The sequence below is a fragment of the Ochotona curzoniae genome, unplaced genomic scaffold (assembly GCF_017591425.1).
Source record: "Ochotona curzoniae isolate NIBS_2020 unplaced genomic scaffold, NIBS_Ocur_1.0 contig_4105, whole genome shotgun sequence".
Lineage (NCBI taxonomy): Eukaryota > Metazoa > Chordata > Mammalia > Lagomorpha > Ochotonidae > Ochotona > Ochotona curzoniae.
The window spans coordinates 7267111-7293917 of NW_024466129.1; the positions used below are offsets into that span (position 1 = coordinate 7267111).

Genomic DNA, 26807 nt, shown 5'->3' on the forward strand with positions numbered 1-26807 from the left:
GATCTGGCTGTTAAAAAAATGAATAAATTGGAGTTGGTAGAGTGAAAGAACAGGGCATTTCAATGAGTAAGAGCAGCATTAAAAAAAAGGTGAAAAGCAGTAAGAGTCACCAGGAATTGAGAATTAATGCTTACAGGCACTGAGTAAATTTGAGAAAAGTGACTTAGAGACTGAATTGTGAACTTGATAATCAAGGCTTAGGTATTTGAATATTATTATTAGACAGCTGTTTAATAATAATGATTCTGAACGTTTGCTTGGGTATGGAATGCCAGTGTGCTCAAAGGCGTGGATTTTAGAGCAGAACTGGTTGTGATCAGTAACCCAGTAACCCTTAGCAAATTACTGAATCAGTCTGTTCCGATTTCCTTGTGAATCAAGTGGGCATAGCTTTAATAGTCCTGTTTCAATGACTGAAGGCATTATATATAAAAAATAACAGGACAATGCTGAGTGACAATATTCTGCAACTATCATTATTTATGAAACATTTAACTTTTCTATGACTTTCATGGGTGCTGTTGTTTCTTTTCATTTTCATAGCACCAATGTGAGGTGGGTAGGTATTACTGTATTTTTAAATTAAAAATTTTTTTTATTGGAAAGGCTGATACACAAAAAGGAGGAGATACAGAGAAAAGATCTTCCATCTGCAGATTCACTCCCCAAGTGGTCACAACAGCTGGAAGTGAGCAAATCCAAAGCCAGGAGCTTCTTCTGGGTCTCCCACGTGGGTGCAGGGTCCCACGGCTTTGGGCTATCCTCAACTGCTTTCCCAGGCCACAGGCCGGGAACTGGGTGGGAAGTGGTGCTACTGGGATTAGAACCGGCGCCCATATGGGATTCTGGTGGATGCAAGGCGGGGACTTTACCGCTAGGCTACCATGCCTGGCCCTCAGTATTACTTTATTTAGTCTGATTGTGAAGAAAGCAAAGCCGAAGTGTCATGATGGAATTCCCCTGCTGGCAGGCTGATTTTTGCGTTCTGAATCATTTTGCCAAGGCATTCGTATATTATGTAAGTAATGAATGGAATGACATACTAAAAGTTATGTTAAAGCTACATTTTAGGAGAACTATTCTAGTGGAATGAATAAAGGAAAGAACCTGAAGTTAAGTTTATCAGGCTGTTGAAATAATCTCTGTGTAGGTTTTGCTTATGAAAAAACTTCCTGGGCCTGGCTCAGTAGCCTAGTGGCTAAAATCCTCGCTTGGCTTGTGCTGGGATCCCGTCTGGGCACCAGTTCTAATCCTGGCTGCCCCACTTCCATTCCAGCTCCCTGCTTGTATCCTGGGGAGGCAGTCGAGGATGGCCCAAAACCTTGGCACCCTGTACCTGCAGAGGAGACCCAGAAGAAGTTTCTGGCCCTTGGCTTTGGATGTGCTCAGCTCCAGGCATTGTGGCCATGTGGGGAGTGAACCAGTGACTGGAAGATCTTTCTCTTTCTTTCTCCTCCTCTCTGTAAACATGACTTTGCAATAAAAAACCACCAAAACTTCCTCGCTAGGATTATATCATTGAGAAAAGATAGCTAAGGAGACCTTGTAGATTTTGTAACTAACCAATTAATTTTCTTTCAGCTGTATTTAAACTTGAAACAGATAGAATGATCTGGCCCTTGATAAGGATATATCGGGGCGGCTTTCTTCTGATTGAATTCCTTTTCCTACTGGGCATCAACACGTACGGTTGGAGACAGGCTGGAGTCAATCATGTGCTCATCTTTGAACTGAACCCGAGGAGCAACCTGTCTCATCAGCATCTCTTCGAGGTAATCAAAACAAGACTAGCTTCTTGTGAATATCGTGTGTATTAACTGCGCAGGGACTCCCTGAGCGCTGGAATGCAGCTTTTACTTGAAGATGACTGTTGGCTTAACAATCAGTTTGCTTTATTAAGGATGTTTCTGATTAATGATAAAGGTAACATTTGGTTCGCTTTTGTCTCCTCCACCCTCTCCAGATTGCTGGATTCCTGGGGATACTGTGGTGCCTGAGCCTGCTGGCGTGTTTCTTCGCTCCAATAAGCGTCATCCCCACATACGTGTATCCACTTGCCCTTTATGGATTTATGTTTTTCTTTCTAATCAACCCCACCAAAACTTTTTATTATAAATCTCGGTTTTGGCTGCTGAAATTGCTGGTAAGTTGAGGCGCTTGGGTGGTGATTTGGACTGTGTTGTCATTTGTCCTCCTGAGTGAAGCCCAGGTTGCTGATGTACACAGGCCCTGTTCCCATGGAGCTCCAGGCGCGGGGCGGGGCCTGTTCCCATGGAGCTCCAGGCGCCGGGAGGGCTCGCCCGAGACCGTGCAACGTACCGGCCTGGGAAGTGCTCCAAATGGAGTACGACGTGGCTAAAAATTGAAAAAAAAAACTTATAAATTGTTTTACCATTATGCCAGTTATTTAACTGGCTATGATAATGCAGAAAAATTTTTGAGTGTCCTTTTTTTAAAAAAAGGAATGAAGCTATTTCTACTTTGCTGCTAAATTGATGCTAAGATGGTCGGTTCTCTGAAAGAGGTGGGAGTGTTTTGCCAAACGGCCGAGTTTAATTTAAAAAGCTTTGATTCTTGCTGTTAGTAAATTCACTTTCTTCTTTCACTTGTTCACGATCTTAAAATTATTCAGGCTTGGCAATAGGATACAGCATTTCCTGGGAAAATGATAATCATTTTTAGTGATTTTTTTAAAGATTTATTTTTATTGGAAAAAAACCAGATTGGCAAAGAGAAGAAGAGACAGAAAAAAGTTTTTTTATCTGGTGGTTTATTCCCCAGGTGGCCAAAGCAGCTAGAGCTGAGCAGATGTGACGCCAGGAGCCAGGAGCTTCCCCCAGTTCTCTCATGTGGGTGCAGGGTCTCAAGGCTTTAGGCTGTCCTCTGCTGCCTTTCCAGGCCAGAAGGAGGGAGCTGGGTGGGAAGTATGCTAGCCAGGATACAAACTGGCGGGCATATGGTAATCCTAGTGGTTTCAATGTCAAGATTTAGTCATTAGGCTATTGCACTGGGTCCTTTTTTGAATTTTTAAATAAGATTTTGGTTTGAAGGGCACAGTAACAAAGAGAGAAAGAAAAGGGAGAGGGAGATGGAGAGGAAGATGGCGGAAGAAAGAGAGAAAAAAGGAGGCAGGCAGGAAGGAAGGAAGGGAAGGAGGGACTTTTCCATCTGCCAGATCACTTTGCAGATGACGAAGGCAGTTTGAATTGGGGCAGGTGTTTATGCAGATCTACCAGGTGAGTTGCAGGGCCCAGCCATCTTCCACTGCTTTCCAGGGAGCTAGGTCGGAAGTGGAGCAGCCAGGACTGCTGGGGATCCAGCCTCCCAGGCGGCTGCTTCACTGCACCTGCTGATTGCTCAAGGAGGCGTTTCTGCTTGGTCCCCAGGGAAGCCAGTTCTGATTCAGAAATTGAGATTGCATTTATAGAATACTAAGATTGTGAATTACAGTTAATGGTAAAGATGCCTAATCACATTGTTCAGTGTCCATACCAACTTTGCGGAGTTGCCACAATTATTTTCTCTTTTTTAACCCTCCACCCTGTAAATATACCTCCTTGAAAATGTAGGTTTATTTCTTTGTCCTTTTGTATATCCCTGAAGGTTAGCGGATTTTGTTTTGTTTTTAGTGATACATGATTAAATTTTAAGTTAAAGATTGCACATGTGCTTCCCTAGTAAAGAAAACACTCAACAAATAGCAGGCAATTGTGTTCCAGTGCAGGTTAGCATTGTACAATCAGGAAAAGAAAATAGAGGTAGGTGTTGTGGCATTGCAGATTCAGCCCCCGCTTGCTTCACCGGCCAGTGCTGGTCCTGCTCCTGCAGCTTCCCATCTGGCTTCCTGCTGATGCGGCTCCTGCAAGGCATCATAGGATGGGTCCAGTACTTCCACCCTGGGTGTTGCTTATAGGAGACCCAGATGGAGTTCCGGCCTCCTGGCTTTCACCTGCCCTACCTCTGTCTGTTGGCAACTTGTGGGGAATAAACTGGCACCTGGGAGATTGAGCATCCTCTCTGTGTATTCTTCTTGCTCTCTAATAAATGAAGATAAGTGAATAAAGCTTAAAAAGAGAAAGACCCAGATTTCCATGACAGTTCTTTCTTAAATTTGGTATGTATATTTTTTTCTGTTTGAAAATTTGTTTTGGAAGTCACAGTTATAAGTGAGTGGGAGAAGCGTGCACACACACACACACACACACACACACACACACACACACACAGACCTTCCATTTACTTGATCACTCCCCAGATTGCTGTAACAGATAGCACTGGGCCGGACTGAATGCCAGTGCCATCTGGGTGGCCCAGGTGGTGCAGGGGCCTCAGTGTTCTGATGATCTCCCAGACAGTTCAGTGGGAAGCGGGATGGGACGTGGAGTAGCCGGGACTCGAACCTGTGCCCACACGAGATGTCTGTGTTGCTGGCAGTGCTTTGCTCACTGCGCCACAAAGCCAGCCCTGGCTTGGATTTCTTGCGAGTATTTCACCAGAATTTTTACTGAAAATTAAATCTCTTCCTGTTTTCCACTAATTTCGTTTGGGAGAGAGAAAACAAAACAAGACAAAAGAAAACGCTGTATCGTTCCCTGTAAGTGTCGGCACTGCTAGGCCCAACCTTGGGTTTGACTTGTGAACTTAAATGAACAGTGTTTTCATCCATCGTAAGGTTCTTGTTGATATTAATACCTTTTGTCATCTATCAAGCATATTTTTTAGTAGAAGGTTATTTTTGAAGACAGAAGGAAAAAAACTCAAGCCATTGTTTCTTCTCTCTTGATTTTTAGACTAAAAATAAAGCATTGCCAGCTCATTTGGTAGAAGATCGCTGAGATTTTCTTACTGTATTTATTTTATAACTGTGTTATTTGCAAGAAAAAGATAGTAATCATCAGAGCCGAAGGAAATAATGTTTAACAAACACTTGTTTCCTGCTACGATTATTGTGAAACACATGTACAAGTTATTTTTAAAGCAGATTTTAGAAGACTGAGGAGCAAACCCGTATACTGCTGTGACATCACACTGCAGGATATACAGCTGTATGCAGTGTATGCTGCTGCATCCTTCTCTGTTCAGATCGCAAGTTTGATTCATGCGTGATCGGTCGCTCTTAGTAGCAGAATGATTCCCTGTTGAGAAGTGTGTCTCTTCGACTACTCTGTGTTTGTTAATAGGTGAGCACTTGCTAATGGAGTAGGCTGGCAGGTTCATACAGGCCAGAATAACAGAATAATGAAGTACTCTGTTAGAAGGAGTAAAGAAGCACTGTATTGTTATTTTTGTAATAGTAGCTATAAACAAGAGAATGTTATCACTTATAGATTATTTAGTATTTGTTAATCTGTTGTTGGTTTGTTTAAATTCCAATCTCACCCTTGGATTTATTTCTAGTGAATTAAGAGTGTTTTCACTTGTTAAGATTCTCCAGTTGTGTTTATATATGTGAGAGGGGTGTGTGTGTGTGTGTGTGTGAGAGAGAGAGAGAGAGAGAGAGAGAGAGAGAGAGAGAGAGAGCGCGAGAGAGACAGGCAGGCAGAGATATGACACTCGCCAACTGGTCAGAATCTGGAAGGAACCAAAAACACAGTCCTGGTCCCTCACGTGGAGGCAGGAACTCAGTTGCTTCAATCATCCCTGCCGCCTCCCCGACCTGCTTTGCAGGAAACTGGAGCCAGGATTTACACCTTGGTACTCTAGTATAGAGCATGAGCATTTTAATTGCTAAGTTAAACACCATCCCCTCTGGTACAGTTTTTAAGAGCCTCATCCTCACATAAAACAGTATTTCCTCCTTTTCACCCCAGCTGCTACCCTTCCCTTCCTCCTCACACCCCCCAAGCTTTTAGTAGGGAAAGCATGGAAGTCGTTGGTCATGGGGATCGGCACTGAAGACTATTGATATTCATATTTACACTGAAATCTATTGAATTGACACAAGCTTTCTCTTCTTAAGCAAGAACACAGTCATTTTTGTGAAAGCTGATTTGTTTTGATATGCATATTTGTGTCAGATTAATGCAGCTTATTTGCATTCATTAAGTCATTGTCCATTTTACCAAATCTGTGTCTGCCTCAGTTGAAAATCCAGACAGGAAGAATAAAAAGTGCCTCAGATTTTCTAGTAAAAAATTTTAAAGCTTATTCTAAAAAATAATAGATTAATTTTAAAATTTAGAATCCTTCACTAAGTAATTTAGGAACCAGTGTTTACCCAGTGTTTTCTTTATTTCTGTAGCAAAACGTTTGTATGTACTTTGTGTTGTAAGAACACAGAGGAGGTAAGGCCAGCCTGTTGGCACACTTGTTTAAGCCACTGCTTGCCACTGCCACACCCCGGATGAAGTACCAGGTTGAGTCCAGGCCGCTCTGCTTCCAGCCCAGCATCTGAATAATGTGTCTGGGAATGCGTTACAGGTGGCCTGCATATGGGAGACTAGGATGGAATTTCCGGTTCCAGCTTTGGGCTGGCCCAGGCCCAGACCTAGCTCTCGTAGCTATCTGAGGAGTAAACAAGTATATGAAAGAGTTCTGTGTCTCTCCTTTATTGTCTTTCAAATAAATCTTTAGGCAGAAACCAAAAATGTATAGAGACATTTTCTGATTTTACCAATACACTTTGTAGTTAATTTTTAAACGACTCACAATATTGGACCTTCTTTTAACCTTCATGTTATGAATGAGGAAATCTGCCTTCGGAGGAGTTAAGTAACTTGGTAGGATCGTGCTCCGGTAAGCTGCAGAGCTGTGAACACAGGCTGCCTGGCTCCACAATCTGGACTCTAATACTTGCATTTAGTACTTAGACCTGTTAAGCACTTCATCTAAGTAAACCTCGAACTTTGATGCTGTGTACCAATATCGTGGTACATAAAAATCAAATTTGGAAAGAAAGTGTGTATTTGTAAACTTCTAAGCAGAATTTAAAACTCCATCTTTTTAGCTGTTCATATTAATTTAGAAGATAATGTTAGCATGTTCTTTGTGCAGATCTAGCATCTCTAATTGCTCAAAATCCCCCAGTTGTGTGTGTGTGTTTTTTTTTTTTTAATTTATTTTATTTTAACTGGAAAGTCGGGTATACAAAGAGGAGGAGAGGCAGAGAAAAAGATTTTCCATCCAATGACTCACTCCCTAAGGAACCAGAACAGCTGGAGCTGAGCCAATCCAAAGCCAGGACCCATTAGGCTCTTCAGGTTCTCCCACACGGGTGTGGGGTCCCACGGCTTTGGGCCATCCTCGACTGCTTTCCCAGGCCACAAGCAGTGAGCTGGATGCGAGGCAGAGCTGCCTGGATTAGAACTGGTGCCCACATGGGATCCTGGTGCATGCCATGTGAGGACTTCAGCCACAAGGCTCCCGCGCCAGGCCCCAAATCCTCGGATTTTTGAGTGCTAATTTGGCACCACAGTTGAAATTGCGTATCTCACCTAAAGTGATGGGTCCCAATCAAAACAGAGGTTCACTGGAACTGTTATGTAAAATTACCTCCAGACTCTGTAGATGAGGGATATGTGAATCATGAAGGAACTTTGCATTTAGGATTTAGGTGCACGAGGCTGTATGGAATACAGGGACAGGCGTGTGGCACAGCAGTGAAGGTGCCAACTGGCATGCCCATGTCCCACATCAGAGTGCCTGGGATGAGTCCCAGCTCCACCTGCTGGTCCAACTTCCTGTTGATGCACACTCCCAGAGGCAGCAGATGATGGCTCAATGCTTGGTTTCCTGCCACTCACATTGGAGACCTGATTGAGTTCCGGGCTCCAGGTTTCAGCCATGGTGGGTATTTGGGGAGTGAGCCAATGGATGATGGATTTTTTGCTCTGTGTGTCTGCCTTTCAAGTAAATGAAGTATTCAGAAAAGAAAACCCAGCAGTAATACAGTAGGGGCTTGTTCTGAGTGTGTAGTAAAACATCAGATATCCTGCAATTGTAGTTGTTACAGTACTGTTACTCCAGGAGTTATTATCATTTTAATCAAAAGTACAAGGTAGAAAAATGTACAGTTTAAAAGATATTAGCCTGAATAAAACTAGGAGCAGAGTGTGTAATGGGATTTTTATTTAACAGGATTTAGATAAATCTAGTCAGTCTGATCACGTGCAAATGTCAGGAAGTTAAGTATGATGTTTATTTTCTGCTTCTTGTTCTGCCTCGGATAAAGCTACTTTGTTCCTTCTCTGTATTTCCAAGATGTATGCACCCCTATGACACCATATGTGATTGTAATCACATCTTCAGCTGTTTATTTGCCAGGCTAATGAATGTCTTGCAGAGTACTGATGTTTTATTTCTGTACCTTCACAGATACATACTGAATAAGAAATCTTTGTTAAATATGTGACTGAGTATAATTATGCTCTTTGTTTTGTTAGTTTTCAAAAAGCTTATGGAAAACAGGAATTAGAGGAAAAATGCCTAAACTTCAGCATTTGTTGCACTCAGGAGACAGCTCTGCCTTTGTATTCCATGTTCCAGGAATTTTGAGAAGAACCTTGGTGTTACACATAACAGGATTTTCTTGTCTTTGTTTTTCTCCTTTCTGTGTGTCCCTCAGCCCCATTCTCTTGCCACTCCCTTTCCCATTGCTGGCCTTCCGTTGCCCTTGTTCCCCTTCATCTGTTGTTTATAGCTCTTAGCGAGTATCAGCCTGTCTTTGAGTATCAGGTTGGCGGTATAAAGAAATAAAGATAGCTTGTCGCACATCGGTTCAAAAGAAGTGATTGGCCCTAGACTAACCACTTCACACGTCTGTGCCAGAGACTCAGAGTTCCTGTCCGTTCCTTTAGTATTATATTCCAAATTGCCCTCTCATCTCCATGAATGCTTTAAGTCTGCTGCATCCTAGAGCTTGTTAAAATATTAGAGGTTTGTCAGAACCTCCTTGTGCTTGAGTAACTAGCAGCCCAACCAGATTTCTGCTTGTAGTTCCCAAAGATACAGCTTGTCGGATTTGTTGGACTTCAGTTCTGGCACTGACCAGGAGACTGAGCCATGGAGCCAAAATATATCAGATTTAGAAAATTGCTCAACACTTTGATTCTATCTTGCAGGCACTGATCTACCTTCCAGTGTTTGAAAATAATATCAGTCATAAATAGTTGGTACATAATATAGCTATTTATATGCCTGAAATATGGGAAATATTTAGAGAAAGAATGCAAGGAACTAGCCACAGGTAGGAGAGAACCATAGCCTCAAGTTGAATATGTCTAGTTAGTATTTTCAGATGGCTGAGAGACTAGACTAGACATTGTGATTCATTTTCTCGGATCTGTTGGTTAGTCAGTTTCTTGTTTCAGGGTCCTGTTTTGTCCTGTGCAAGACAGAAGGGAGGTGAGAGGAGGAGGATTAGAGCTGCCTTCATCCATCCTTGCTTCACGCAAAGTCTTGTCCAAAGAGTTTGCATAAACTTGAACCTATTTCTGATCATTGTTAATATCTGTGTCTTCCCTCTGTACAGTGCCAGGGTTTTCATCTGCAGTCTTGAACAGGGTCCCACAGGTTTATACTGGGGTGAGTTTGTTCAGGTTTTCTATAAAATGGCAATATATTTGTATAATATCTAGTTCATACAATTGTTACAGGGATTGAATTAATGTGTACATAGTAAGTGAGGGAAATGAGATCCATGTGTTAATGCATAATGCACTCAGCCATGAAATATTTAGCATTGTTTTCAGAACAATAGGAAGAGGGCTGATTTTTATGGTTCCGTTTTGTGATGAGTGTAGTCATCACCATGGCATTGGTAAAATCAAAGTAGCTTGGTTAGAGAACCAGGTAAATGCCTCAGATAGTATGCCATTTCCTCCTTGTTTGTAGGCAAGGATGTTTTGTATTTCCTTAGCTAAAATGGGATAACATTCTAGAAATGATTCTAGAGAACATTTCCTAAGAACTTAAATGTTGGGCTTTCTCTCATTACTTGTCCCTTCCACCACTCTTTGCTTTTGTCTTAAACTCTGCCTACTTGTTTGCTTTTCGATTTTTAATTATGGCTATTTCTGCCTTCTCTTTCCCTTCACTGTTTTTCTCCTTTTTTTACATTGTCACTTTTCTTAGTTACCCATTCCAAACATTATAGTACTAGTTGGCAACCAACCGCTGTTGGCAGATCCCTGTCATGGTCTATGATTGATTCATTAGTTTCTGTTTTATCAACTTGAAGGAATCATGCTGAATTCTGAGACTCAAATTAGCAAAATTGAATTTGACTTTTCTAAGTTGACCCATTTTTTTCTTTCTTTCCCTCTCAGTTTCGCGTATTTACTGCCCCCTTCCATAAAGTAGGCTTTGCTGACTTCTGGCTGGCTGATCAGCTGAATAGCCTGTCAGTCATACTGATGGACCTGGAATATATGATCTGCTTCTATAGTTTTGAACTCAAGTGGGATAAGAGTACAGGACTGTTGCCAAATATTACAAAAGGTAAGATACAAATTGGCATCCACAGACCTGAATTGTCATTATAAACCAAGAAATATTGCAAATGGTAACTGAGGAAGTTAAGGTCGTGATGAAAACTCATTCAGTAACATTTATACGTTTCTAAATATTACTGGCAGTGTGTTACAAATCTTTGTATCCGAAATAATTTGGCTTTTAAATCATGTTATGACTTTAGCCATTCATTTGCCAAGAAGTTTATAACTTAGGTTTAAAGAATGCTAGAACTATTTTTAAGTTGGTAATTAGATCACAAATGCTTTTTATTCCAACATTTTGTTATCACAGTATTGCTCTATAATGTTATTTAGTTACCAAAACATTAGAATTAGAATTAGAATTAAATTACTAATTAGAATTAAATGAAGTGCTATGAGAAAGTCAGTATAGTTATTTTTTTTTCATTCTTGTTTTTCTTGAGTGTCCCAGTGCCAAGTTGCCATCATGACAAAGACCTAATTTAGCTGAATCATGCAAAACTTGAGTTACCAAAGTCAATGATAAACCCATTGCCAGCATAGTTTTATTGATTGTCTGTTGTAGGTTAGTTACGTTATAGAACATAACCAGAATTCAAAGAAAAAATTGGTTTGCCAGCTCTGTTCTTATTATGAAATACAAAGTCTGTTCTTAGTTTAAAATAAAAGAACACAAGTGCAATGTTACAGTGTCTTGGAGCTTCTGAGATTGTCTTGAGTTGCCTGTGATAAGGACAGGTTTTACAGATATTTCTAATCACAGACAACACTTGTGTCCCTCTTTGTTTTTCTAATTCTCGTGGTTTTAGCATACTCCAAAGAACATGATCGCTGATTGGCTGCCTTCTCTCTTTGACTTATCTACTGCCAGAAGCTTGGAAACAAAATGATTGCCAAAGAGGCCTTTGGCTTTTATGGACTTGCTGATAGTTCCACTGTGGCTAAATTATATGAGCAAGTTCATGTTTTTTTTTTTTTTTTTTTTAACTAATTCTTTTGCTTTGATGTCCTCACAGAAACAGAAGTTTGCCACAAATACACCTACGGGGTGCGAGCCATTGTCCAGTGCGTTCCTGCGTGGCTTCGCTTCATCCAGTGCCTGCGCAGGTACCGGGACACGAAAAGGGCCTTTCCCCATTTAGTCAACGCAGGCAAATACTCTACCACTTTCTTCACCGTGACCTTCGCAGCCCTCTACAGCACTCACAAAGGTATTTTGTGATGGACTGTGAGTTTTCAAACCTGAATCTGTTTCTTGCTCTGGTCATTTTTCTATTTGTTGTACTTTTTTGTCCACTGATGTTCCTTTTTTTTTTTTTTTTTTCAGTTATACTAATTTGTTTCTGCTTTTGGTCTGATGCTAATATTTACTGGCAGGTACCATTTCAAAGAAACACGTTACCTAGAATAGGAAGAATGTGTGATAATGTTTCAAATCTTGAATTATTTTTAATTGGCTCAATCTGTGGCTATACCTTGGGCTTTCTTTCTTTTTTTTTTTTTTCTTAATACTTCTTTATTCATTAATGAGGTTGGGAATAGCAAGGTGAAAAAGATTCCCTGTGGCAATCAAGTGTATTTTTAATCTTTTTCCTTACCGAGTAGTAAGGATTGTTTCCAGCCCATTTAACTGCAAATTGAGTTCTCTGATCCCTCTAGTTTCTCATCTCCATGGCAACCTGTTATTACTTCAAACTACTCTTCTGTTGAGAAAAGAAAAAAGCTTTTAAGTTCTGAGCCACATGCAGTCACTCCTTCTGAATTTTTAACTGTTTCCCAAGAGCTGTCAATCATCCATCATCCTTCGTTTAACTGAAGTCCACTCCATCAATACAAACCCGCCTCCTAGATGATACTCTTCCTTACCTGGAAGTAGCAAAAAACTTTAATTGAAATGGTTTCAGTAATTTCTAAAATACTTTAGGAAAGTTTTTCTCTATGATTTTTTTTTATAAGATTTATTTTCTGTCTTACTGGAAAGGCTGAATTACAGGCAGAGGAGAGACTGAGAAATCTTCCATCAGCTGGTTCACTCCCCAGATGGTCACAGCGGGCAGAGCTGGGATGGGACTGTGGGCCCCAAGCACTGGGGCCGTTTTCTGCTGCTTCCCTGGCTCATTAGCAGGGAGCTGGATGGGAACAGAAGCAGCTGGGACTCAAAGCATTGTCCCTGTGAAATGCCAGCAGCACCATGGGCAGAGAGGCTTAGCCTGCTGTGGCACGGTGCCAGCCCTACCCGCCCCGCCCCACCTGTGTGTGTGTGTGTCCAGAGGCTGTATTTTTACAACCTTACTAGCCAGCTTGCCGAAATATGTATGATGGCCATGAAAAATTTCAGCCTTGTTCTGGTAAACCTTGAACTAAACCTTGATATTTAGTTCAGCAGAAACTCTTTTTATGCAGGTCCTGCAGTTAGAGTACTGTTGATAAATGAAGCCTGTAACTTTATTGCCATCTAGGCATTTTCATGTGACTATGTGTCTCGGTAAAGGAAACACCTTCTCACAGTTTCTGTAATACTGGCTCTTACTTTTTTAACTTGGGTCTAGGCTGCCTGACATGGGGCTACCAGTACACCAGAGGTGATGTTACTCAAAGTTTGGCCCTGTTCCCAGTGTCAAATACAAATAATGAGAACTGGATTTGAGGGCAAAGGAAAGAGAAAATTTAACCTACCAACAAGTGAGGAGGTGGCAGGGCTTTGTATCGCAAGAGCTCCTGTTCTGCTGATTGAGGGCGCCCTGGGGATTTTCAGGAGGCTACAAGGAAGGGAGGGAGTCAGGAATGAGTGGAGAGCCACGTGACAAGGGACTGGGTGGAGTCATGGTGGCCACTCAGTCTGGTCTCACAGTCAGTTGAAGGCTAGGTTCCTGTTTGGTCAGCAAGCGGTGCTCTGTGTTCCAGGGAAATTTTATGATGGCCAAATGGACACCAGTACTTTCTGCCCTGCTTCTAGAATTCCTCTGCCTGGACCTGAAAGTCTCCTAAACAAAACCCCAAAAGGTATTACCATTCCTCAAGGTTTAACCTCAGGAATCTGGTGATTGGAACCTTCTCTTGATTCATTAAGTTAATTTCAGTGCTGGGGATAGGCTAGGTAAGGACACTGAGGGATGAGGTACTGGGACCCGGTGGTATCTAACATTGGCACTTGACGCTCTCTTGGGGGCTCAGTTTTCAGGAGTCAGTCAGTGAACGGGATTATTCAAGAGGCAACTTGAGAGAGGAGTGAACTTCTTTAGTGCCAAATATGCTCTTGGAAAGGCAGAATTACAAATTCCCAATTTGCAGGTTGGCAGGAAGTGGGGAAAGGGAGTTGGGGGAGGTTGTCACCAGGTTTCTGGGGTCTGTGTTGACACCACTTATGCTGAAGATTTTTTTAATAAGAATTTTGACTGGTGGGGGGTTGGTTTCTGATTGTGAATTCTTCCCGTATCTGAAGGCTTCTGTTGCAGCCGTCTCCCTGCAGTCAGCTCCTGAAATATTAGCTCTGCATCTGCTTCAGCAAATGTTTTGATGAGCCACGAGATTAGTAATTAGCTTTTGATGATTAGCATATGAGAAGAAAAGGAAAATGCACTATTTTTTTACAATTACAATTTTATGGTTTGTCCCAGGAAATAATGTAATGAAAAGAAATTGTATTCATTATGTTAATCAGTTAAACCTTTTCTGATTCAGACATGTGCCATGATTATGATTGTTACTAGAGAATCACAAATTGATTTGATATTTTTTATCTTATGATTCCTTTTATCACAAACCATTTTTTTATTTGTGAAATGAGTACCATATTTGGTCAAGTATTTTAGAACAAAATTCTTTTAATACTAATCCGCTTCTAGAGAGTCTGAACATCTGAATTATTCAAATCGATTAACCATCCAAATTTTAAAGACAAGATTTAGAGAAGTATAAGTTTAATTGTTCCTGTGATCTTAAGACATTTGATGTGGGGCTAGCGCTGTAGTTTAGCAGGTAACCTGTACACCAGCATCCCATCTGGGGCTGGTTGTTACCCAGATGCTCCACTTGTAATCCAGCTCCCTGCTAGTGTGCCTGGGAAAGCAGCAGAGGACTTGAGCCGGGGTATCCGTCGGGAAGCCCAGGGGAAGCTCCTGGCTTCTGCCTTGAGCCTACGCCCACTCAGCCGCTGTAGCCTCTTGGGTAGTAACCCAACCACTGGCAGACTCTCTTTCTCTCTCCCCATCCCTGTTTCTCTCTGTATCTCTGCCTTTTAAATAAATAAATAAATATTTTTACACTTGATCTTAGCCAAAAGGCTGAGAAACAATTTAAAAATAAATAAATATTTTTTAAAATATGTTTTATGTTTGTGTTCCACTTAAAACACTTTTATAAACCATATACCTCTTGATATTAAATTTGTAACTGAAATATTTCATCTTGCATTTTAATAATTATAAATAACTTAATTTCCAGAGGTATATATATATATTTTTAAGATTTATTTGTTTTTATTACAAAGTCAGAATTACAGAGAGGAGGAGAGACAGAGAGGAAGATCTTTCATCCAATAATTCACTCCCCAAGCAGCCGCCGATCTGAAGCCAGGAGCCAGGAACCTACGCCAGGTCTCCCACACAGGTGCAGGGTCCCAAGGCTTTGGGCCGTCCTCGACTGCTTTCCCAGGCCACAAGCAGGGAGCTGGATGGGAAGTAGAGCTGCCAGGATTAGAACCAGCACCCATATGGGATCCCGGCACGGTCAAGGCGAGGACTTTAGCTGCTAGACCATGCCTCCGGGCCCTAGAAGTATATCTTAAAATTTGTTTTAAAGCAATAGCTAAATTTTTCTGCAGATATACACAGGGAATAGAAAGCAGCTTTGTAGTGAGACAGAACACCTGAAGGCTCTCCGGGTATGCCCTTGAAAATAATTATTTCAGCTGTCAGCAAGGAGGAGTTTTGATGGGTTCCACAAGCCAGAAAATAAATTAATCTTGTTATATAAAACCTAGCTCCCTGTGTAAAGGGTTGCTAGTGCTAGAGTTTCCTTTAGGAAAATCACATGTATTTGTCAAATTTTGAAGCTGTTCTGGGAAGACTTGTCCTAATTACAAGGAGCAGGCACACATGTTCACTAAATTATCCTGTATGTTACATGCATTCCATGTTCCCCTGAGCATGGATATTTAGTGTTATCGTTAGAGGGTTTTGGACTTTATGCATCAGAAAGATAAATCTTTAAGTCACCTATTGTGGGTCCCCAGCCACAAGCTTCTTATGAGGTATAAAGTGCTGGAATGGGAACAGGATGCATTTTCTTTAGTATAAATTTATTTTTGATGATGTTTACATAGTTAGGGATGTATGCCCATGTGGAACACTCTTTAGAGATGGGAGGGTGAAAAAATGGAGGAAATTGGGTGAGACAATAGTTTCCAATCTCCTTTTTCTAATGTATTCTGGGGAAACGGAGAAATAGGGAGCGGGCTGCCTCCAGCAGCCCAACCACCTCAGCACCCTGGGATGGGGCACAGCTACCCAATACCATGCCAAGGTCCCTGATGCGGAGCATACTCTGAGGGCACCGTTAAAGTGGTCCTCGTAGTTCTGAGATGCTGTTGATTTTGTTGTTCCAAGGATGAGGAAACCCTTCTAAGGTCCATTGGCTAACACAGTCAACCTTAGAGTCTCAATTCACCTAGATGTTTGCTGTCAAAGTTTGGCTAGGAGAGCTGTACAGTCTATTCTACCCTCCCTAATACTAGATGTCCTTTGCAAGCCTCAGTGAACTGGTTATCATGTCCCCCATGTGCATCTGGGCATGCTGTCCACTGCACAGGTCTCAACAACCAAGGAGACCCAGTTCTGACAGAGGCACTCCCAGGTCAGACCACACATCCTGTAATTTCCCTTGTAGATAGAGTTTTGAGTCCAGTGGTCCAGACCCTGTCTGCCAGTGTTGCTCATGTCTGCCCCAGCATATCTTTTAAAAAAAGACAACTATGAGACCCAGTATGGTGGCCTAGCGGCTAAACTGTCCTTGCCTTGAATGCACCAAGATTCCATATGGGCACTGGTTCTAACCCTGGTGGCCCTGTTTCCCACCCAGCTCCCTGCCTGTGGCCTGGGAAAGCAGTCAAGGACATCCCAAGGACTTGAGAGCCTGCACCTGCCTGTAAGACCCAGAAGGAATTCTTGACTCCTTGTTTCAGATAGGATCAGCCTCAGCTGTTGCTGTCACCTGGGGAGTGCATAACAGATGGAAGATCTTCCTCCCTGTCTCTCCTACTCTCTGTATATCTGACTTTGCAATAAAAAATAAATAAATCTTTAAAAAAAAAGCATCTATGTTGGCACACTGGTATAGTTAACACAAATGTAGTATTAACCAGACCCACAATGCCGGCCAGCAAAAGCTGCTTTTCTCCCAGCAGTGTAACAGTTGCCTAGGTGCACTGAACCTAGGCAGTTGCCTATAGTTGGGGGGAACGGGATGTGTTTAAAGAGATCCAAAGAGATAGTACACCCTGTCACGAATGCCTCTGTTGTAAAGTTCTCCTGTTCATTGAGTAAGACATGCCTCCGTTGAAGTGCCAGATGGTTGGGGTTTGGTTGGGGTTCAGGGTCCATGATGATTCCTAGAAGGACTGTATTGTGTTCCCATGGAGAGCCGTATACAGGTGTTCATTGTGCTGTCCCCATGGAGAGCCGTATACAGGTGCTGTCCCCATGGAGAGCTGTATACAGGTGTTCATTGTGCTGTCCCCATGGAGAGCTGTATACAGGTGTTCATTGTGCTGTCCCCATGGAGAGTCGTATACAGGTGTTCATTGTGCTGTCCCCATGGAGAGCTGTATACAGGTGTTCATTGTGCTGTCCCCATGGAGAGCTGTATACAGGTGTTCATTGTGCTGTTCCCATGGAGAGCTGTATACAGGTGTTCATTGTGCTGTCTTGCACGATGAAAGACGATAAGGTGCATCATTGAAAAGTGGAGTTGAATTGACACAGAAGAGGATGGAATTTTGGTTGGTGCAGGTTTGAGACACAAAGACTTGTGGAAACCTCTGACCTTCTTTGTCCCTCATTAATCTGTCATGTCACATCGAGGCAGCCTTAGCAGTGTGAGAGCCTCAGATTCCTCCTCAGGGGGGTGTTACCACGGAAGTGTCATTCTTTTCTACCTGTGATTTTCAACCTTAGCTTTGTCAGGGTTAGGTTATCTTTAAGATAAGCGATTTAATATGATTTATTTTTCAAAAAATAAAGCTGTTATGTAATTTTTATATTTATTTCTCACATGAATATTTTACTAGTAAGTGTACCGTATGTTTTAGTCAAAGTTGTTCCTGCGACATACATATGGCTGCATTGGCCAGGGCTGGGCCCACCTGAAACCAGGAGCCAGGTGGCACCCATGTGGGTACAGGGGCCCGAACACTTGTGTCATCATCCACTACTTTTCTAGGCACATTAGCAGGGAGCTGGATCAGAAGAGGAACAGCTGGGACTTGAACCTGCTATGGCGCAGAGCCGGCTCCAGTTACATTGTTAGTTATCTCCTGTCCTGTGTCTTTACTCGGTTGTAGTTATTATTACCTTAATACTTATCTACAGTTACAAGTTTTATGTCATCTAAACATTTATTACTGAAATATACTTTATTTTTTTCCGCTTTTTATATGAGTACACTGAGGAAACCTGTTAGTATAGCTTATCTCATAGATGAGACTGTATGAAATTTGTTATCATAAATTTTTACCATACCCTAAAATATCTTGGCCAAAATGCGAGTTATGTGGCAAAAAATTACATGGTATCTCAGTAATTATTTTAAGTGATCAAGTTTTCCTTGTTAAAAACAGTTCAAAATAAACCAAAAGTAGATAATTATACATAAATTGAGTGGAAAAGAATTTGTCACCCAGTTGTTAGAGTAATTAACTCAGTTTCTGGAAAGTAGACCAAGCGTATAATTAATAATTTAATTTGGTATTTAGCATAAAATACTCAAATTGTAATTAGAAGATTAAAAAATATGAAATATCACTTAGCAGTGTAGACCTTTTTATTGAATACTTTAATCATGTTCTGTGAATGTATTTGTTGGAAAAAGCCTTGGAGTATACATTAGGTGCATAAGTGGGGAATATGTGCAGTATACCTAAGGAGGAAAATAGAAGGACCCACCACAGTCTAGTAGCTGTAACCTAGTAGAGGAGGAAAATTAGGTAAGCCAAGTTACATGAACCAGAGAGATTAACAGGAAAAAGCCTTTTATCTAAGAGACCTTTGTGGAAAAGAAGTGTGTGCCCAGAGAAGTGTTCAGGCCACCAACCTAAAGACTGTTTTTAAGGAGGGGATAAATTATTATAAAGCAGGTAATATTAATATTAAAAACAGGTAAATATTAAACAGCAGGTGGGGAAATTAGGCCTCTGTAGGGAATATATGGGGAAACACACAGGGAGGTAAAGAAAGATCAGTTAATAAGGTTTATAATGCACCTTCAATTGGATAAGAGACATCTCCAATAATAAAGAACTTTACTCCTCCTGGTATGGGAAAGAGAGAGATAACTTTACAAGTGTAAATTTGTGTTATCTATAAGGAGCATTGATGCTTTACTTTAAGCGGTGAAGGGATGGAGATTTTCTTGCCTTTGCAGTGTCTCAGTTGCCTTCACACAGAAAGGTACTGATGCCACTGTAGCCTGCTTTGCAGGACACCCTGGTCCTTTATGGTTCCTAATTAGGAAACCAGTGACGTGTGTATATAGTTTCCTGTGTTAACACCTCCCTGCTTACTGCTGATTCTGAATTAAGTAAATGAGTGACTGTGTAGATAGATATAAGCAGAGCTCATGCATTTTGGAAGTGCTCATTTAGAATATTTTATTGGGGACTGGCACTGTGCTTGTTGGCTAATCCTCTGCCTGCAAGCGCTGGCATTCCATATGCATGTCCATTCATGTCTCAGGTACTCCATTTCCCATCCCACTCCTGCCCGTGACCTGGGAATGCAGTGGAGGATGGTCCAGTGCCTTGGGATCCTGCACCTGTGGGAGACCCGGAAGAGCTCCTGGCTTTTGCCTTCTGATCGGCTCAGCTCTGGTCATTATGGCCATTTGGGAAGTGAATCAGTGGAGCTGATTCTTTCTGTCTCGCCTTCTCTCTAAATTTGCCTTTCTAGAACAAATAAATAAATCTTAAAAAGAAAATATTCTTTATACTAGACTTGGTAGGCACTATAAATACAATAACAAATGATTCTTGTTCTCCACATATTTAATCCAGTTGGAAATACAGTTAAAAAGATAGTGTTATTAATTGGTTGACAATAATGTGAAAATGTTTAGCTCTACTAAATTATATACTTAAAAATGGTACATTTATTTTGTTTCTGATATAGTTTCTTAAAACATTTAGATCTAGTATAAAGAAGAGAAGTGGGGTATAGTAAGAATGTGTCTCCTAGGCTTGCCAACGGGCTGGGAGAAGACTTCCCCAGGGTGCCAGCCAGGCTGTGCTGTTGTTCCGTTAAGAGGATTCCGCTCCTGGCTCAGGGCCATGTGCTTGGTTAGCAGTGCAAGTGACCCTGCTTCTTCGTTCTCTTTTGCAGCCAGGAGTCTTCTCCCTGACCTGACCCCAGAAAAACACCTATTTTCTGTTCACTTCACAAATTTATTGTAAAAATTAAATAAGAGAATGCCCATGAAACAATGATGAAATCAGAGTTCCTGTGAGACCTCTTGGTGATACATGTGTGTGTTTATAGTCTTTTCAAGAAAAACCCTTTTGATCATCCTGGATAGGGGTTTGCTCAGGGCCAGTATCAGTAAGGAAAGTGGTTGTTACAGATTTTAAAGTATTTTTTATAATTAGATTTTTGTTCTATTTTTGGCTAATACTCTAAGAGAGAAGGCATCAGGAATGGAACGTTGGAGATAATCATTGTGTCACAAGAATATATTCAGCATAGTAAAATGGGCAGATGCTTTTCTGGTAAATGTGTGTGTGGTGTTATAAACGTTTCTAAGGGAGAAAGAGTAAAAGGCAGCAAGGTGAGGTAATATTTTTCAGATTCCAGGATCTGAGTCTTTTTAAAGAATCAACCTGCAAAGGTTACCATGGTAGCAGCATGATATTAGGGGAAATTTCAAGGTTGTTTCAAAGGTTCTGTCTTGTGGTTTTTCTGCATGATTTGTAAAAATGAGGGCATTGGAGTTAATTATGCATGTAGACTCATTTGGGAAGTGCAGGAGGAGCTTTAGGTAGCCCTCTGCCGCAATGGGGTTGTATTTAAGGAGTATGACAGCAGTGCAGCCGGTACGCACTTGGTGGCCTGAAGAAGGAAATGTGTTTGAAACATGTCGTTATGTTTTATTTCCTACCATTCATTTTAGAAACAAACAAATTTAGCTGGTGTCCAATCTCTGTATTTTACAATTCATGTCTTATTCTATAACTTCGTTTGAAGCTGATTCCTTGCAAATGTCTTGTTGGAATGGGGATTGATGGGGGCAGAAATCTTGTAAATGGAGCTTGTTTGTCCGTGAGGTTTCTCCGCTTTGCCGAACAAGAGCCTGTGCGTTCAGTCCCAGAAAAGGCCATTATGTTACTCTTTCTAACCGGTTGTTGAGGGAAACCACTTCATTAGATTTTATCTTTCATAGTAGTCATAAACTGTTTATGGAGTTAATTCTTTACGATTCTGTGTAAGGAGGAAAAAAAAAACTTTTAAAATGCTTTGTTTTACCTCTGGCTTTTTTTTTTTTTCTTTTGCACTTGTTATCGATCTTAACAGAAGGTTGAGATAATTTTTATCCGTGGTTAGTTGCATTTCAGTGTGCAAATGCCCCGTTCTGGATCTCTTGCTGTTTATCTGAGGAGTCTCAGCAGGAGTCACTGCCTTGCTGTGGCTGAGTCCCCATAGCCCTCAAGGGTCTCCTGTCTGGGCTGCAGCCAGTTGGCTGCCTCTTCTTATTCTGAAGAGTACGGTATTTTTCTAGAATTTCCAAGTATGAAGTCTCATTCTGTTACAGTATAAGCAGTAATTATTTTTTAAGTTCTCCAGGAAAGTTTTTGTCATTAAAAAAATGCACAAAATTGTAAAAAGCTCATTTGGATAAATGTTCTCATTCTTGGCTTAATGAAAGTGGTTTGGATCTTAACCCTTCTGAACTTGGTATGATTACTGTGAATTCCCCAGCCTAATAAAGCAAGAAGAAATTTTCTTATACTTCATCTTGACATATTGGCTTACAAAGCCACATACCCATGTAAGTTAGTTGTATTTTGATTATTTATTTGACTATTTCAGCAAATATTTTTGATTGGTTTTTATTTACTTCACATTGTGCTAATTCTAACTGGTTTTATAATTTTGTCCTAAATTGCTTCCAGAATATTAATTACAACTTTGAATAAATTAAACTTCTTTGTATCATTGTCACTTAGAGAAATGATTAGAAAAAAAAAAGCACATGGGGAAGGCAAGATGGTGGTACAGAATGCAGACAGGTTTAAACTGATGGAGAATCATTAGCCAGGGTGAAGCACAGAGGGCAGATTTCAGGAAAAGATAGAGGACAGGCCTCCAGCTGAGGGGTACCTGGAGACCCCCTGCACACCAGAAAACTGCAGTGAGCAGATAAGCCAGCAGCAGCCTCGCCTGCAGCCAGAGCTTCAGCGGCAGCCAGGCAGGAAAGGGAGTTCACTGGGCGCTCAGGAGGTGAGCAAAGACAAAGAATTGCCCATCCTGCTGATTAGTGTGACCTGACCACGGGCAGAAACAGAGCAGCAGACTCTAGGTGGTGATGCAAACACAGGGTGGATCTCACAGCCCAGACCCACAACAGTGCTGCACCAGGCGCCATTTTGTGTAGTGGGGCAAAAGCTGTGGGACTGGAGGGATGGCTAGGAGCAGGCTCATTTCTGGCTCAGAGCATCGCACTGATGCCACAGAGAAAGCAGTGCCAACTTTGCATCCTGCAAGTTCCATACAAGGTAGGTCTCTGTTTCCCCCTGGCCTAACGGACGGCAGACCCAGCACTCCACCAGTGCCATGTCAGGTGCCATTTAATGTGGTGTGGCAAAGGCTGTAGGATTGGAGGGCAGCCAGGAATAGGCTCATTTCTGGCTCAATGCATTGTACTTATTCCACAGGAAAGCAGTGCTGGATTTCATGTTGCAGGTTCCATTCTCAGTAGATCCATGTGACCCTGAGACCTAATGACAGCAGAGCCAGAACTTCACCAGTGCCGTGTCAGGCACCATTTTGTGTGGTGGGACACAGGCTATGGGACTGGAGGAATAACAGTGAGCTGCATGTGAGCTAAACCAGCAGCAACCAGGCACCATTTTGTGCACCGAAGCAAAGGCTATGGGCCTAGAGGGACAATAGCGAGCTGTGCGAGCACTAGACTAGGAGCAGAATCACTTCCAGCTCAATGCATGGCACTGGTCCCCTGGAGAAGACAGTTCTAATATGGCATTCTACAGGTTCCACCCAAAATGGGTCTGGGTGGCCCCTGAACTAATGGCCAGCAGACCTGGAACTCCACCAGTGCCACATCGTGTGGTGTGTGTAATGTGACATCAGTTTGCTGTACTTGTGCTAAGCTGGGAGCAAAATCATTTCAGGCTTGGTGCATTGTACTGGTGCCCTAGGGAAGACAGCACTGATGTAATATTCCACAGGTTCCACCCAAGAAAGATATGGGTTCCCTTAGACCTAACGACCAGTAGGTTTTGGCAAGATCAGAACCACCGACCACCTGGTTATTTAAGACAGCTGCTGTCTCCTTAATTCTAGGACCTGCTTGTGTTGGAAGTGGGAGAAAGGCCATATAGACAATGGTGTGGCCACAGCACGGGATCCCAGGCGGGGAGCCTGAGGCTGGTGCTATGGAGCAGGTCTGAGGTAGAAGCTCGGCACAAGAGCGCAGGCCTGAAACTCTAGAGGGCGTGGCATAAGTGACTGCAAACAAAGAACCAGACACTCAACTCAATCATACAATTGACCTGTAGACCTGTGGGTAACACAGCTCAGAAACTAGCCCTAAGGAGAAGAATCTGCTGAGCAGAATTGCAGTGGCCAAGAGTAGAGGAGACAGAAGACTCTCCTTCAGGGGAGCAAAAGCCTCTGCCAGCCTCTGCCAGCCTCTGCCAGCCTCTGCCAACCTCTGCCAGCCTCTGCCAACCTGGGGAGGACATCGAGAAAAGGAGGGATACTGAATTCAGAGAACTCGGTACAAAAAAAAAATCACGTATGTTTATACTCTAAACTATTTTTATTTTCTTTAGTTGCCTGTATTTTCTTGTTTGGTTTTTCTTTTGATGAGGTTTTTTTTGTTGTGTGTTTTTCTTTTGATGAGGTTTTTTTTGTTGTGTGTTTTAAGATTGGCTTCTTTGAAAGGCAGAATTACAGAGAGTTAAGGGCAAGGGCGGAAGCAGTTGAGCTTCCACTTGCTGGTTGACTCAAACGATGACAGTGTGTAAAGCTGAGCCAGACTGGAGCCAGGAACCTGGACTCCTCTGCAGGTCGCAGGTGTGGCTGCAGGTACTCCAGTACGTGCTCTGCTTCCGTCTGCCTTTCCGAGTACTTGAGCAGGGGCCTGGAGTAACTGGGACTCAAACTGGCACCCTTACGGGATGATGCTGTCACAGGCAGGAGCTTAACTGCCTGCACCACACTGCAGGCCCTGATCATCCGCATTTTCGTAATTGCTTTAAAACCAAATAGATGTCATCAGCACTCATATATGTTATTTTGCTTTTGAAACATTCATGCATGGAAGTTTAAATTAGTCTGTATTCTTCTACTGCTTAAGAATTGGGAGAGGATCTGTAATGTTTTAAAAAGGCAAAGTTAAAATGGTAGACATGAATTCAGTGTTTAGAAATTTGTCTAATGGGAAAGAAGCTTAAAAACAATTCTTAATTTTCATTTTTATGTGCATACTTATGTTGCATATAATTTTACATGGGAAATATTGGTGAAAAGTACAAATATCCAGGAACATTATTTTGTCTATATTTATTTGAAAAGAGAAACAAGCGAACAAATTTGCTGTTCAACCTTGGGTTCCTGTGAAGTACCATCCGTGGTGCTCCAGGGAGGAATAATGGATAATCAGATGTGAGTAGTAATGACATCATTATGTGAAACTCATTCCTTTAGGATTTTATGATATGATACAAGTAAGTGGACTCATCAACTGTTGGGGTATAATAAACCAACTCAAAATTCAGCAGCTTGAAACAAGTCTAATTTATGCTCACACATCTGCAGGCCGGTTGAGAATTGATGGAATCAGACTGTACTCGTTTGTGATGCAGCCTGCTACGTCAGCTGGGATTGGCTCTCCCTGCAAGGCTGGCTTTCCATCTCTTCAGTGTCTGTTCATTCTGAGTCTCCACCGTCAGCGGGTAGCACGTTTACAAGGGGAACTCTACACGTGGCCCTGACAGAAACAAATCCTATTGCACAAATCATTGTAAGCCTTTGCTTGCTTCATATCTGCTGGATGCTCATCAACAGCGGTCACGTGACCAGACCTAGAGTCTTTCCATCCTGAAGCCATAGCAAGTCCCCAAACCCAGTGTCACTGGGACAAGAAAGTATATAAGGCCACTTCTACCAAAAGTTTAGGAAAAATATAACAAATATGCTTATTGCAAATAATTCTAAATTCATAACAAAGATTTTAATATTATATATTTTCTGTAAGATTCCTCCAGGTGTCTATTTCAGATTATTTTGCCCAAACCTAATGTACTTTTAAATTCTGTTTCGATTAAATTTCTTGAAGATTCCCTGTATATTATATCATGGAAGCAAGGAAATGGTTTTTGTTTTTTAAATGTAATCTAGTCTACTGTGATCAGGAATATTTGTTTTAGATTTATTCTCTTTTTATTTGAAATGGAGACTCACAGGAGAGAGAAATCTTCCATCCGCTGGTTCACTCTCTACATGGCTGCAACAGCCCGAGCTGAGCTGATCCGAAGCTGGGAGCCAGAAGGCTCCTCAGGTCTCTCACACAGGTGCAATGGCCCAAGGACTCAAGCCATCCTCCACTGATTTCCTGGGCACTGGAAGTAGAGTGGCTGGAACTCCCAGCTAGCACCAGTATGGGATGCTGCTGTGCAAGGTGGAAGCTTAGCTGGCTATGCCACAGCACATGCCCTGATCAGGAAACTTTGATTTTTTCCCAACAGATAAATTTTCCAAACACATCATTTTTCAGAGTAAATAAATGTGGTTAGTAACTATGGGTCAGCAGATGATGACTCCAGCGTATGGGCTCCTGCCATCCACCTGGGAGCCTCGATGGAGTTCCTGTGTCCTGGCTTCAGCTCGACCCAGTCCTGGCTGGTTTGGGCATTTGGGGCATGAATGCAGGTGGAAGATGCCTTCTGTTCCTCTCCTTCCCTCCCACACTCTGCTTCTCTCCACCTTCTAAATAGAAGAAAATAAACCAAAAAATTAGTCAAGGAAATGATAATACTTGTACCTGGCATGGCTAAGGAGAAATGATCTTTCATTCTGTTGCTGCAGTATAAATTGATAAACTTGGTAATTTAGGAGTTCTAAAATCTATCTCCTAACTTTTTCCTGAGTTGAATAGTGTGCAAAAATGTTTGTATTGCTATATAATATAGTTTAAAGAAAGAAACCTGAAAGTAATAAACATCTAAGCAAAAGGAAAGTAATTACTTAAAACAACCGTGTGGGGGCCCGCATTGTGGCACATCAAGCTAAGCCTCCGTCTGTGGCACCAGTGTCACACATATGGGTGCTGGTTCAAGTCCCAGTTACTCCACCTCTCATACAGCTCCTTGGTGACATACCTGGGAGAGCAACAGAAGGTGGCCCAAGTGCTTGGGTCCCTGTTTGCACATGGGAGAGACCTGGATGGGGCTTCTGTGCCCTGGATTCAGACAAACCCAGCTCTGGCCATTGCAACCATGTGAGGACTGAAGCAGTAGGTGAGGTCTCTCTCTCTTTCTTTCTCTCTTTCTCTCTCTCTCTCTCTCTCTCGCCCCTCCCTTCCTCACCCCCTCCTTCCCTTCTCACGTTATGAATGGGCTGATTCTGGTTCCTTCTGTAAGAACTGAAAAGTTTGATATTTGAAATTAGTTTTTAAGACCTCTCATTACAGTTACTTTTACAGAAAGTAAGTTTTCTTCACTAGAAAGCCAGGTACCTCCCCTCTGCCTAGTCAGATTCTCGGCAGTGAGACTTCTGAAGACTCCACCTTGATGAAGGGTACTTTCTGTGTTGGTAGCAAGAGCATGGAGTTGGGAGTTAGGCAGATTAACACCAGTTGATTTAGCCACTTACAAGTTATGTTACCTTAGGAAAGTGACTAGACTTCTTTGAATGAAAGGTCAACAAC

General features: G+C 42.0%; 1 protein-coding gene across 3 annotated transcripts in view; it reads left to right on the top strand.

The window, feature by feature from the left end:
• Nucleotides 1-26807, top strand: part of XPR1 (xenotropic and polytropic retrovirus receptor 1) — a 186397-nt gene that overhangs the window by 130627 nt on the left and 28963 nt on the right. For 2 of the 3 annotated variants that reach the window (XM_040984348.1, XM_040984349.1), the window contains exons 8-11: nucleotides 1582-1772; nucleotides 1964-2143; nucleotides 10266-10437; nucleotides 11450-11644. In XM_040984348.1, the coding sequence (XP_040840282.1) occupies nucleotides 1582-1772; nucleotides 1964-2143; nucleotides 10266-10437; nucleotides 11450-11644 (738 nt within the window). The remainder of the gene's footprint in view (nucleotides 1-1581; nucleotides 1773-1963; nucleotides 2144-10265; nucleotides 10438-11449; nucleotides 11645-26807) is intronic. The other variant, XM_040984350.1, reaches the window with a different exon arrangement.